The sequence below is a fragment of the Grus americana genome, chromosome 2 (genome assembly GCF_028858705.1).
Source record: "Grus americana isolate bGruAme1 chromosome 2, bGruAme1.mat, whole genome shotgun sequence".
Classification (NCBI taxonomy): domain Eukaryota; kingdom Metazoa; phylum Chordata; class Aves; order Gruiformes; family Gruidae; genus Grus; species Grus americana.
This window is the reverse complement of record NC_072853.1, coordinates 167,220,307-167,233,503: the sequence shown is the minus strand read 5'-3', so window position 1 is coordinate 167,233,503 and position 13,197 is coordinate 167,220,307. Positions and strand designations below refer to the sequence as shown.

The window sequence follows — 13,197 nt, the reverse complement described above, 5'->3', positions numbered from 1 at the left end:
ATTGTGTAATGATATGCACATCCATGAGAGTTATGCCTTCAGCATTACCTGACTGACGCTCTGCGTGTGCTGCTAAGCTAGATTTTCTACGGTGGGCTGGTTTACTCCCCAAGGTTGCTTCTCTCGTGACGTACCCTATCACAGAGGAGAAACAAAGGAAAAAGATAGAGGTGGATAGGTCTGACAGAGAGCTGCTTTCACATGGCATCTGAGAAAGCTGGCTATCAGTTGCTGCAGGAGAGACAGAAAAGCCTACTAACAGGCATGTAAACGTTTCATCTCTTCTGGTCTCTGCTGGGTAGAGCTAAGAGTTGCCCCCTTTGGTTCTTAACCTGCCCCAAAACCTTTTTATGAGTTAGGAGAGCTCCCTAGAGACTTTTTGCCTATTTCAGTGATGTGTGTTAACCTATGAGATGCCTTTATGTAGGGTTTTTTAATTTTTTTTTTTTCATTAAATAAGGAAAAGTAAGAGAGTTCTGGATTTGGCCATTTTTTCTGCCTTTTATTATGTGATGATGCCATCTTGTGGAAGTTGTTAAGAGCAAGAGTTGGAAACCACACCTAGATCACCTCTATTTGCAAGTCCTGTCACTCAGCAGGAGCAGGTTTGTGGGGTGAAAGATCGTGGATGTTTCCGGTGCGGTTTGGTCCTGTGGCTGCCCTTACGACTATCACGCATACCTGGGACCACCTTTCAGGAGCAACTATCTCCTATTTACACTTCGACTGAAAGGAATTCAGCTCAAGTGCTCCACAATCACCCACAGTGAAGTAGCTAGGGGCATTAACTTTAAAAGCATCTCAATTCCTCTCCTCATCCTCATTTACTCCTCACCTGAATTCACATGACAATGTGGACACACCCTTACATCCTTGATAACAAGGTGAGATGGTAAGCCAGTGGGATCATGTGCAGGCCCTGAGAAGCCCTGGAAAGGATGCTCTTCTTTTTCCTTGTGTAGAGGGTTTGCTACCCTCTTGCTCTGACCAGGAAGGTGCTCCTGGAAGCAGGAAAAGGAAGCCATACTAAAGCTCTTCTCTAGCTCTTGTTGTACTAGAGAAGTAGAACATTGCCTAGTTTTCTGGACTGATACCAAGGCAGCCTCTAAGAACTCGCTCACAGAAAAACACGTGTCTGCTCCTGAGAGTTAAAGCTTTGCTGGTAAAGCTGGGGAACCATCAATGCTTTGGGGATCACAAAGCAGAGGAGGAGGAGGAGGAGGATGTTGCTGGAGCAAGATATGAGAAACTGGTGAGAACTGACTGTATGATTCAGTTATTCTAATGTCATTAAGTTTGAATCTGCCTTGTTTTGACTTGGATCACAGACTTGGTTAATAGTTTCTGTCTTCACCAAATACTTATTGTTTTCCTAAAGCTGACCGAGCTGGTACAGTTGCTTTCAAATCCCCTCTGCTCATTGAAAGAAAGCTTCTTCAAACAAAAAGGCTTTAACAGAGCAGTAGAGCCATAAACTGACTCCATTACATGCTGTGATGCACTGAATCTATTTATCGCTCTGAGACTCAGCAAGCCAAAGCCCTGTGATTTCCTAGCAAATACTTTGCTACTCCTCCAGTAATATATATTTGTAGCAGGCTGACATAATGTCTGATTTTGTTGAACTATCTGTGTGTGTTAGTGGGAACTTGAACCTTAAAGCAGGTGTTACTTTATTGAATTGCACGTGACCTATTTCTTTGCTTGTCCAAGCACAGATCCTTGAAAGTATTTTAGTTTCTCATCATTTGCTGTTTGCAGCACTTTCAATACCTAGGCAGTAACTTTCTTTGTGTGGTTTTCTACAGTACATTTCATTTCTGGGCTGTCGCTTGATAAGTAAATTTTCACGGGTGTTTGCTTCTTGCTACTGATATTTTTAGGTAATCAAAAAACCCTTATTTTTTTTTTCTGCAAGTGGTGCACCATCTGATGTGTTGATTTGCCAGCACAGCAGACTTTCCATGCTTCTAACCCTAAATAACCTGGTAATGCCAGAGACAATTTCTAACAAGCAACAAAACACTCAGATCTACGGGGTGAAAATTTCTTTACAATTTGATGCCCCCCGAACCAAGAAGAAAACCCAGCAAAATAAACCCCTTCACCAGCCTACTTGCATTCTAAAGCTCTTGCTGTTAATTTTGATGCCTATTTCGCATGGTGTATGGAGTCACTAGGGTTAAAAACTTGCCCACGTTTACTTTGCTCTGTGGAGTTTCTTGTGATTGTTTGCAAAGGGTGTTGTGGCATGTGATGAGTTAGTTAGCATAAGCTTCACTGCTTGAGAGCAGGCAAGTTGTAGGAGTTGTTATCCCCCAGACTTTGGGTGTAGGGTGTGGTGTTTGCCCAGAAAGGGCAACGAGGGGAAAAGAAAACAGAGCAAAATGCTTGTACTCGCTTTGAAAATGTGAATGTCTCATTTAAACAGCATGGGACCGTAACAGGAAGGCTATCGGGGAAAAGGACTGATACAGGCTACCCACAGCAGCCAAAGAGGAGGCTGTGGAGAGAACGAGCGACTTGATTCCCCCAATATCAGCAACACACAGACTGCTGTGCCCTTTGATTAGATTAGGGCTACGTCTAGATGGAGTTTTAGCAGCAAATTAAAAAGTAACAGGGAACACTAAAAATCAGTTGCATGCAATACTGTGTTTTTAGACCTGGCCCAGAAAACCCGTGTTCTAAACAAGGGATGCTTGTAGGTCAGGGTTGGCATCGCCTGTGGCTGTTCCTTGCCAGGAGCTTGCATGTGGCTGCCCTGTTTTGGAGAGGGCTCGTCACTGATGAGGAATGAGAGCAGAAGGGATGCAGAAAGCTAAGGTACTCAAGACCTTCCTTCGGTTGCTTTAAAATGCTTCGTTGCTCCACTTATAAAATTAATTTAAACAAACAATTAGGGCCACAAGCCAGAATGAGAAGAGAATGATTTAAAAATTCCTAGAAGATTTAGATATATCTATATAGCTGGATAATGTTCTTACTGGACTGGGTAAGGATTTGAGGTGATCTCTGAGTTGATGAGATTTACCTTCAGGGACTGGGGACAGGCTCTGTCCCTCTGCTCGGCTGTCCCTAACAGGAAAAAGAGGAGGTTCAAGAGAATTGTAGATGAGTGAGTGCAACTTCATTTGTTAGAAGAAAAAACCAAGATGATTGGACAGAAATGGATTTATCATGTTTGACTCAGACTGATCTATATTTTTTGTATGAAGTTATAGTTGGCTCAAGGAGAGAGCGGAAGATCCTTCCTTTGAATGTTGATGGGGTTATGATAGTGTCTAAGTGATATTCTTGTAAGGAAGCTCATAACAGTTGTTTGCAATGCAGTGTGAAGCTGACTTACGCTCTTCCCAGAGAGCGAGCTGCAAGCGTATGAAGCTGGATGAAAACACCCAAGTGGAGAATTGGCCATACCCAGATAGACCCTCAAAGTGCGCTGGGACAGTGGCTGATCCCATCCCACTGCAGTTATCAGGTCTGAGCCAGTGGCTTCCTAGTGTCTGGGTCCAAAAAAAGGAGGATTTTAAGTCCTGAAAGCCTTGATTAAAATCAAGTTGAAAGCATTGGCATCTGGAATAGGAGTTAGGGACCTTAACGCCAGATCTGGCTGTGACTGTAGACCTCTTGAGGCTTCTTATCACAGCATGTGGGACAGCACCATAGGAGGTCATGTATAGTTTGTATGGTTGTGCACAGGGCAGGACCATGGCTGTTACATGCATTTGGCCTGAATGTGGTACTGCAGCTGAACACAGTCCCAGCTGTGGCACAGCCCTACAGCATCTCTTCTCTGCGATGCCACCAGCTAGGACCTGTTGATCAGTACATTGCAAGATGGAAGCTATGGTGGCCCATCAAAGTGGTTCCTTCAAAGACCCCACCTGCCTCTCCCTGTTGCAAAAACCCCTCAGTGTGTACCCCTGTGATGCCAGAGACCAAAAAGCCTCAGACTGCAACCTCCATGGCCATTTGGTCTGTAGTCCTCCAGGAACAGGTCCTACTTGGGGTGGTGCTGTGGTTGGTGCAAGGCAGAGAATTACGACTTACTGACTGCCAGGACAAAGATGGCAAAGATACCAATCACCTGCCAGAGGCGCAGCCCCCAGATCACCACCGTCTCTGAAGTTACAGGGTCCGGTTTCTTTTTCGGGGGTTCTGTGGTGGCCTGGGAAAAAGGGAGGGAGGGGAAAAAAGAGAAATGTGGTTTAAGATTTGCAAGGGTCCCTAAAACAGTCAGAAAGATGTCAATAGCACAGGAGATGGTGGACCCTAGTTTACTTGCCCCCAACAATTTGGAAATCTTTGAGGAATAGAGACTTAACTAAAAAGCTTGTGTCTAAAGCTTTTTCCACTTTGAAATTGATCTGAAGTATTGCAAATTTTCATGACTACAAACCAAATCTTTTTCCTGGCTTTTTCTAAAGAATCCATCTCCTGGGGTCAGGAGGAAATTTCTTATGTTTCACATTCCTATCTTTAAAAGATATGTTTAAGACTCAACTGCAAGGTACAACATGGCTTCTTTTCTTTTTTGAAAAGACTTCTTCACAGGTTGCATTGCGGTGGTACCCGCTCTGCTAGGGCTAGATAAGAAGCGAAGGAGGATAAGAGCTAAACATCGGGGTGCAATGAGAGCCAGCTGCTCTGTAAAGATGGGGAGCTGAGGGGACCACACAAACAGCAGGGCAGGGGTCCCACCAGCAAGACTCCATCCCACCATGCCCAAACAAGAGGAGCAGGGCAAGCCCAGGGTGGTAGCCAGGATGAGCAGAGAGCACCCAGGTCACCAGACACCCCCATAGTGATGGGGCAAGCTCAAGGGTCAGCGGAGCCCGTGGCCAGGCATGGGCAAGGCTGTAGTTCAGGCATGGGGGCAAATGCTACAGCCTTGGCTTAAAGCAGCTCCCATGGGATGGGGTCAGCCCTTGTTGCGCTATCTCAGAGTTGGCCGCAGAAGCTCAGCCACCGGGAGGAGGATGCTCTGCGTGCCTGGAGAGTAATTTCTGCCTTTCTTCTGAACCCTGGAGAAACACTGCAGAAGAACTGCCAAATCAAATAGGACAGAATTTATTGTGTGCGAGATAGCACTTGATGCTGACCTTTGCATTTGGTTGTTTCTTTCTATTTTTCTCTTTACACTATGCTGTAAGACCTGCCAGAAGAATGATGCAGCTGCTTCCCTGGCTCAGGCTAGGGTTTTGGTGCTGAAAGCTGTTGCGTCCATTCCCCTTCTTGGTGCACGTTCCCCTCCTGACCCCACATGGGTCTCTCTTTCTCTGCTCAGACCTCATAGGGCCTAAGAGGAGAGCTTGGAGCATGGTGTACGCTTGGTTCCCAACTTCTTTAACTGCATATTAACTGCCACAGCCTACAGCTACCCCGCTGCCTGAAGGAGCAGTGCAGGATGGGACCAGATAACTTGTCTGCTCTGCATCAGCCCCGCTATAGCTGCTCTGAACATCTGCACTCCAATGTTGTCTTAAGGCCCCTTTCTAAACAGGGAATGCTGCTCTGGAGGGGAGGAGGACTCGGAAGCTTGAGTAATCTGCAGTTCTGTGGTGGTGTTTCATAGCTCTTTGGCATTAAAGATGTGAATGGGGGTAGGATTCAACCTCTTAAATAGAGGCATCTAGTCCTGTCTGAGGTGGTGTGGAGTATCCTCCATCTGCCCAGCCAGCAAGGCACGGGTCTTGCGCTGTGTCATATGTGCCAGCTCCTGTACTCATGTCAGATACTGTAGGACATCTCAAATGGCACTAGACTTCATAGCAATTTCACAGCAGTGACTTCATCATCCATAGGCATGAAACAAAATCAGGAAATCTCATATTTACATCTTGCACTGTCTGCCTCATGTCGTATGAGCACCCAGTGCCTCAGTTTCCCCACTCGCAGCAGAGGAACATTGCTGCTTCCCTACTTTTGCTTTGAGCTAATCTGAAGGGAAATGCCATGTGGATTTGATACAGGGACAGATACTGGAGCTCATCTACAAGTTGAGAAAGAACACTTGATTTAAATGCCATTATTACTGGGGAACGGGGAGTTGATGAACGCTTGAAGGGTAATACAATGTGCAGGAAGTAATTCCCTCACAACATGTTCTCTAGCTGTCAAAACAGCAAAGATGGATTTGGGATGGCTGTTCGGGTTGCATCTAAGTTCTGGGCATTCAATCACATTGCTTTAACACCATAAAGCCAATGCCAGAAAGCACAGATGTCAGATTTCATGAAACACAAGGAAAAATGGTTTAAAATGGGTCATTCTGGGCTAGAGGCTCCAGGTCTGTAACCAGAGCTCTGGTTCTCACAGCTCCAGCAGTATGAGAGATTCATAGGAAAAAGGAGAATATACCGTAGGGAGATCTAACAACATGGACAGCATCAAGGAATCGAGATTAAAGCCTAGACCAGGGATCCTATTTCTGTTTTATATATATATGTAAAACTAACAGTAATGAACAAACAGCTGTTTGCAATGAAGAATTTAGGTAACCTGTATTTGCTGAGAGCCCTTGCTATTACTTGAGAACATGTTAAATGTGTGGAGACAACCCAGTCGTGTTATGAGTCCAGGAGGAAGGTCCTGGCTTCTCTCATTTTTGCCTTCACATGAATAAACCACGAGACTGCCTGCTGGCAAGGTGGTGCTGTTTCATTTCTTTTTACGCTGTAGCTTGCAGGCTCCTTTTGAACTTTCATGCATATATACATATATAGGTATATTGTGATCTGGAAAATAATTTAAGTAGGAGGCATGATACCAAACGCCTCCATTCCTTGAAAATATCTTTATTTTTACAATTAAGTGGACTTTTCCTAGCTGTAAGTGTACTTTTTCTTTCAATTTGTATTTTTTTTGAGGGAAGTCAATTTTTTAGTGGTGTTCTCCATTAAACAAAAGTCTTGAAACGGTAATGAATTAAAATGAAATGTAAAAAAAAAAGAACTGAGAAAGTTCTGGTGTTTTTCTTCATTCATAAATAGTACCTTTTCTAAGCAGTATTGCCTCCATATTTTGAGTCACTAATGACAAATTTGACTAAAGAAACCTGCTCTTAAATTGTCTTGTAGATGTTGCGTTAAGCCTAGTTGTCATGCAGGAAAGCACATCTTAATCAAGTTAAGTTATTCAGGCTAACAAGGAGGTCTTATAATTAAATTCTGTGGCTTGTGCTGTATCAAAGGTGAGAAAAGATGTGATAATATCCTGTTTAGGGCATTTCTATAAAAAGAGAAGGGACTTGGGTAAAGAGGGGAGTGTGTCCAACGCAACATGAACAGCACTCTAATTTCCAGCTCCTGAAAAGGCTCTAGGAGTGAAGTGGAATGAGAAAACAGATGAAAAAAATGGAATAGTAGTCATGAGAGCCTTATCTTGCGAAGGTGGTGATAGGAGCTTTCCTTATGCTGTTTAGCGGTGATTCGGCTAGTACTTCAGATGAGGTGAATTGCAACCTCAGCTCCACTGACTATCAAGTAGATCTTCAACATCTATGGGAGTTTCTGGGGCAAACAGCCCTACAGATACCTGCCTTTGGTAGAAGAAACTTCTCTGGAGTGACCATTTAGATGGAAATGGGACAAGGTCCTGATGGACTCCATAGCAGCTAAATGTTGGACAAATGAGGAACCTAAATCTCATTGCAGAGTCAGTCCTTAGTTCTTGAGTGCTTCAGTTCCTCATCTCTGAAATGGGGTTGAACGTGTTTTTCACAGGTGTGTTAAAAGGACAAATGTTACTAGTGAGACAGGCTGTCTAGACCGACTCCTGTGGTCCCAGTGCAGTGATGATATAGTAGGGTCATACATACCAACAAGCAGCACTTATTCTCTTGGTTTATGGCTTGGAAAATCAGAGATTAACAACTGCTCATTTCTAATGAACTTCACATTATGATGTGTTGTGGTGCAGCAAATCTTAGGGTTACAACCTCGTGACATTTCAGAAGGGCTGTTAGCAAAACACCTTCATTGCCTTATATCTGAACGTAGGATCTGATCTGAATTGGCAGTAGCCTTTCCATAGAAGCTGAAAACACTTTGTTTCTAAAAAAAAAAAAAATAAAATAAAAAAAATCTCCTAAACGGGCACATCTGATTCCTTGCAGTGCCCTTCCCTTCTCAGTCCATGAAAGTGCTGTTAAAACACAGCTGTAATGGATACCACAGGGTGAACTGGAGCTGCTCTCCAATTACTTGCCTATTTGTGCGATACAAACCATAATTTAGTCTCTTCCTAATGAAGGATGCTTCCTGCCATGTCTGGAGTGCTTTTTCTCCCGGGGCATCCTATTCAGAATCCATCTGTGGTGAATAGGGTTGTTGTCTCTTCCAAGCTGTCTTGGCTACTCAGCACCACCCGGTCACACCTCTGTGACAGCCGTCCTTCTCCCATAGCGCAGGGGGGACTGGCCATGGGGCATCTGGTGCTCAAGATCCAGAATTATTACACGTGAACTAAAGGAGACAGAAAGTCTGGCCAGAGTGGTGTGGTCTTGTAGAGGCATCTGGGACAATCAAAGAGGTAGGAATCTGAGATACTTGGCACTGAAAGATCTCCCCCTTCAACTGTAGGATTCCTTATGAAGCATCCAGCAATAAATAAAAGAAATTGAAGAAGCTGTGGTAGACAGCAGCCCTGGAGAGTGATTAGGCACTGATCTGAACCTGCTCTGGGTTCAGAAAATTTTGTCTAATTAGAAGTGCTGACCCCAGAGATCTAACTTTACTTCCTGCCTTGGATTCAGCTTTCCTTACTGCTGATCCTGGAGTTAACCTCTAGGGTAGCCTCAATCTGATTCATAGGACACGCTTCAGTTGCAGTAGTTGGCATGATTTTGCCATTTTGTGAAGCTCAGCTCTCCAAAGGATGGGTCTTTTCTTCCAGACTTGTCTCTGAGGGACAACTAGGAAAGGGAGCCAGATAGAGGAAAACTGGTGAGAAAAGGAAATTGTGGGGCTTCTGCTAGAACTCTGCATGTCTGGGTAAATCTTAAGAGTGCATCAAGAAGGGAAAAAGGGACAAACAGGGACATGGTTGGTGTTAGTCCTGCCAAGGTTATACCAGATGGGAGCAGAGGTGAAGGGTTAGCTCTGTAGATGGCTGGAGGTTTAAGGCTGACTGTAGCTATTGCTTGAGACTATCTCAGGAGCAAGTCCCCAAAGGACCTAATGATAGTGCAGGGAGGGAGCTGCAGCTCTGGAGGTACTGCCTTGTACTGAGCCTTGCACATTGCCAGTGGTCCTTCCTTCCATCTGCCTCGCTGTGGCGCTTGCAGGCCAGTGTTGCACACAGCAACACAATGCTCCATGCTTTCTTGGCTATAGTGGGACACTCAGCATAGCTGGTCCCAAAGAGTCCCAAGACAAGACAGAGGCTGTAGCGTTACTCTACATCGAAGAAGTGTGTTTTCTCATGAGGGTCTGATCTGAAGAGATGCATGCTTCTGGGTATGTTCCCCATCTACAGCTGTAGAGAGCAACCCCTCGTGGATTGTGTAACCTGGTTTCCTGTCTCATGATCAGCCACAGTGTATATCTCATGCACCAGACCTGGTGACCTTCAGCAGGTTGTATTAGCAATAATCATAAATATAATGTCCTCAAAGAATCCAGAATAAAATAAAGTAAAAAAAAAAAAAAAAAAGGCAAATTGCAGAGCTGAAGGTGAGGGAAGAAGCACCCACCTTCAGCTCCATGGCTTGATGTAGCTCCATGGCTACATCATACCAGTGATGGTACTGGTTTTCTACAGCACACACAGAGCTGTGGGACCAGAGATACTTGCTGCTTTTGCCTGCTGAACCTTCCAGTATTACTCTCTTTTCTCCGGGAATCTCAAAGCCCTTGATGCATCATCCTTGTTCAACAGAAGTAATATTCCCAGCACAGAGTAGAGTAGCTGAGCAATTAAAAAATATTCTCATGATCCCAGCATGGATCAATAGCTCTGGGATGGATTATGGAATCCTCCTCTAACTGCTGCCGTAGAAACCTTTACAGAGATGGAACGTGTAGTAGGCATTATTTTGATGTTTAAATGTTCTCCAGTCTAAGTCATGAAGGAATGATGAACAGACTCTTGGACTAGTAAAAAGATGGGGAAGATGTAAATAGACAGAAAGGTAAGGGATGTGCTGACATATCAGGTACTACAGCAGTTGTGTGCCTCAGTAGGACAGCCTGAGACTCTGGATTACTGTAGAAGCATCTGCTTACCATCAGTAGCAGGAAGGCCAGTGATTAGAGCCCTTGTTATCAGTTTATGGACAGTTCTGGACAAAGTTGTGGATGAGGAACAGCGTAACCTTAAACAGAGCTGAACTTGCCCTGGAGGGAAGAAACAACAAGGTCAAAGATCTCCGCCACTTCTCTTGGTTTCACAAAAGCTCTTGATGTGAACCAGTACATAAAGTAGCAAAATATATTGCATATTTAAGACAAAACTGCAAAGGGAAAAAGCATGAAGCACGAATGCTGCAGAGTCATGACCATTCATGTAGATACTTTGGTTTAATCACTGTAACTTTTCTTCATATTCTTAGAGTCACTGTTGAAAGCCAGGGCTGGAATATACGGTGCAATTACTGCAGTGTAATGGCCAAGCTACCACAGATAAGCAAATTATCACATATAAACTGATCTATGGCACCTGCTTGTGTGTGTGCACTGGCACACAGTGGCAGATGTCTAAGTTTGCATTACTGCACATGCTGACCAGACAAGGTGTCCAAACTCTTAAGGGGGTTGAAAGATGCAACGCTGGCCCACATCTGGTCCTCTTAGCATTTGGAGATGACACGTACAGCGGGGAAAAACAAACATCTTAAAGTAATTCTTCGTAGCTTCCAGAAATTTGAACTGCTGATTTGTGCTTGGCAATAAACATCAAGATTTGGAGCTGTTGATTTGTGCGTGGGAATAAATGTCAAGATTTGGAGTTACCGATTTGTGCTTGGCAATAAATGTCAAGATAACAGAATGATTGGATCGGGGACAAAAGGAAAAGATGTAAGGAGGTGAAATGCAGCAGAGATGAAACTGGGACAATGCAATTCTTACAGAGCCCTGAGGGAGGAAAAAACCCCAAAACACTCGTTCTTGAACTTGTGCCGTTGGCCACCAGTGTGGTCCAGAAGTGGAAGATGGACAGAGGGATGAAGAGGTTACATTTGGGATGAAGACTAACAGCATTAATTTATCTATGCAAAACAGTTGCACTAAACAAGACTCAGGAAGACTGGAGGCAGTAAAGAAGACTTCTGCAAGAGATATCAGGCTTCAGAGGAGTCATCCTCAGATGAAGATGATGTTAGGAACATGGAAATTGCAGGCAAGAAGCAGCATTAGCAACACTCAGATAATTTAACAGGGAAGGTCTTATGGAGGCAAGCAGGTGAGAAAATATCAAAGAAAATGATGCAAATGCACCTGAGGTTAGCCTCACTACAACATTGTGACCACTTAGTTGTCTGGGCACTCTACAGGAATATGAAAAAGTAAGGGCTCCAGGAGGAAAAAGAATTGAGCAGAAAAGAATAACAAGGAGGCTCTGGGGTGAAAGAGTGTATAACCATGTTATATCAAAGAGAAACTTATGGCTTAGTTTAGGCTACTAAATTTAAATGTAAAGGAGACGATGATGTAGGTCTTGGTAAATATTCCATGTAATGTTTATGGAAGACCTGCACTCTCTGGAGGAGCAGCTGGAAAACAGGCAGAGTACAGCACAGTGCCTAAAATAAGATTAGATTGCTATGTTTAGGGAAGTGAAACCACCTGCCAGCCACTACCATTAATGAATATTGAGACCAAAGACGGACTGTTGATTGGAGTGTCTCTTGCGGGACAGTGGAACAGCTCCTTAGCCTGTGATTGCGTTGACTACATCTCCCATGGAAGCTGAGGCACCCAGGTCACTTGTTGATTCCAATATCGTAGGCACATATTTTTGTGCCTTAACCTTCAGGGTAAATCTCTCCCTCTAAAGAAAATGCCCTTACTTAGGTGCTTAAAAGTGGGTGGTACAAGTAATTAAGCCTAAGCTATTTGTTCTGAGGTTATTTATGACTGAAAGTGACACTTACATAGGGCTATTCATCCCATTGAAGAAACTTACCTAGATCTGATGAATAAATTATTATTTCTCTTCAGTGATTATTATCTGACCCTACAGTGACCAGCTCAGATTTGAGTGTCCAGTTTCTAGGTGCCCAATTTAGAGCAGGTAACATCCAATTCTTTACTTGATGTCTGGGAGTAGCAGCAAGGAAGAGACAAGGGGATTTTGGGATGTCCTAGGAATCAACTGGCTCCCTGGCAGGAGCTGGAACAAGACCTGGTGGATCATTATTGCCCCATGCTTTGGTTTTCCAATGACTGTAAAGCCGTTTTCATGGAAGGAAAGGGGGATCTAAAGTAGGAGAGAAGACTGGACCATGTCCACGATACCCTGGCCTCTCTTCTGCTTTATTACCCACCACGACAGGTTCCCCTGGCTGCTTTCAGTGAAGACTGGACTACGCCAAAGACTTGGCACCCAAACCATGTCCTCAGGTGTGGTGGAGCCCAGGCATGTCTTCCCCATCCCAGTGTGTCTCAGAGTTGTGCTGAAGAAAGGATCTCTGCGTTGTGTGCAGGCATCACCTCTGCGGCTTCTCTAAGTGCCCAGCAAGGGCTGGGAGAAGGAAAAACTACTCCTTAAGGAGCCGGATCCGAACTGACATCGGACACTCAGGGCTGTAAAACATCTACTAAACCTCAAAACATTAAATCATTTCCAGGCAAGTTGCATATTTAGGTCAGAACAGTTTGACACTGGTTCTCCTAACTAAAAGGAAAAAAAAAAATCATGATTGCTTTGTTTCTGATTCATTTCAGGCAGGCAGAAACTATCAGTAGTGGTGGTGGTGGAAGCAGAGGTATCATCCCCAGTGGAAAAGGAGACAGCTGCTGGAGTCAGGAGTTTTATTTGCTTCATTAAGCAGCAGAGAAGAAAAACTGTAAAAGGCAATGCTCTTCAACGTCTTTTTTTTAAAATGCCCCTTCTAATTAGGCTTGACTGGTGTTGCTGCTTTGCCTGCAGCATGGCTGGGCTTTGAAAAACTAACAATGTTTATTCCTAATTGCATTTGATTGCACATATCTAAAGGCCACAGATGGTTTGGGAGGACTGAGCACTCTCTAC

At 44.2% G+C, this 13,197-nt stretch overlaps 1 protein-coding gene across 1 annotated transcript in view; it reads right to left on the bottom strand.

Moving 5' to 3' along the window:
- TMIE (transmembrane inner ear) overlaps nucleotides 1-13,197 on the bottom strand; it is a 36,073-nt gene that overhangs the window by 17,611 nt on the left and 5,265 nt on the right. The window contains exon 2 of the mRNA XM_054817332.1: nucleotides 4,054-4,171. Coding sequence (XP_054673307.1) covers nucleotides 4,054-4,171 — 118 coding nt within the window. The remainder of the gene's footprint in view (nucleotides 1-4,053; nucleotides 4,172-13,197) is intronic.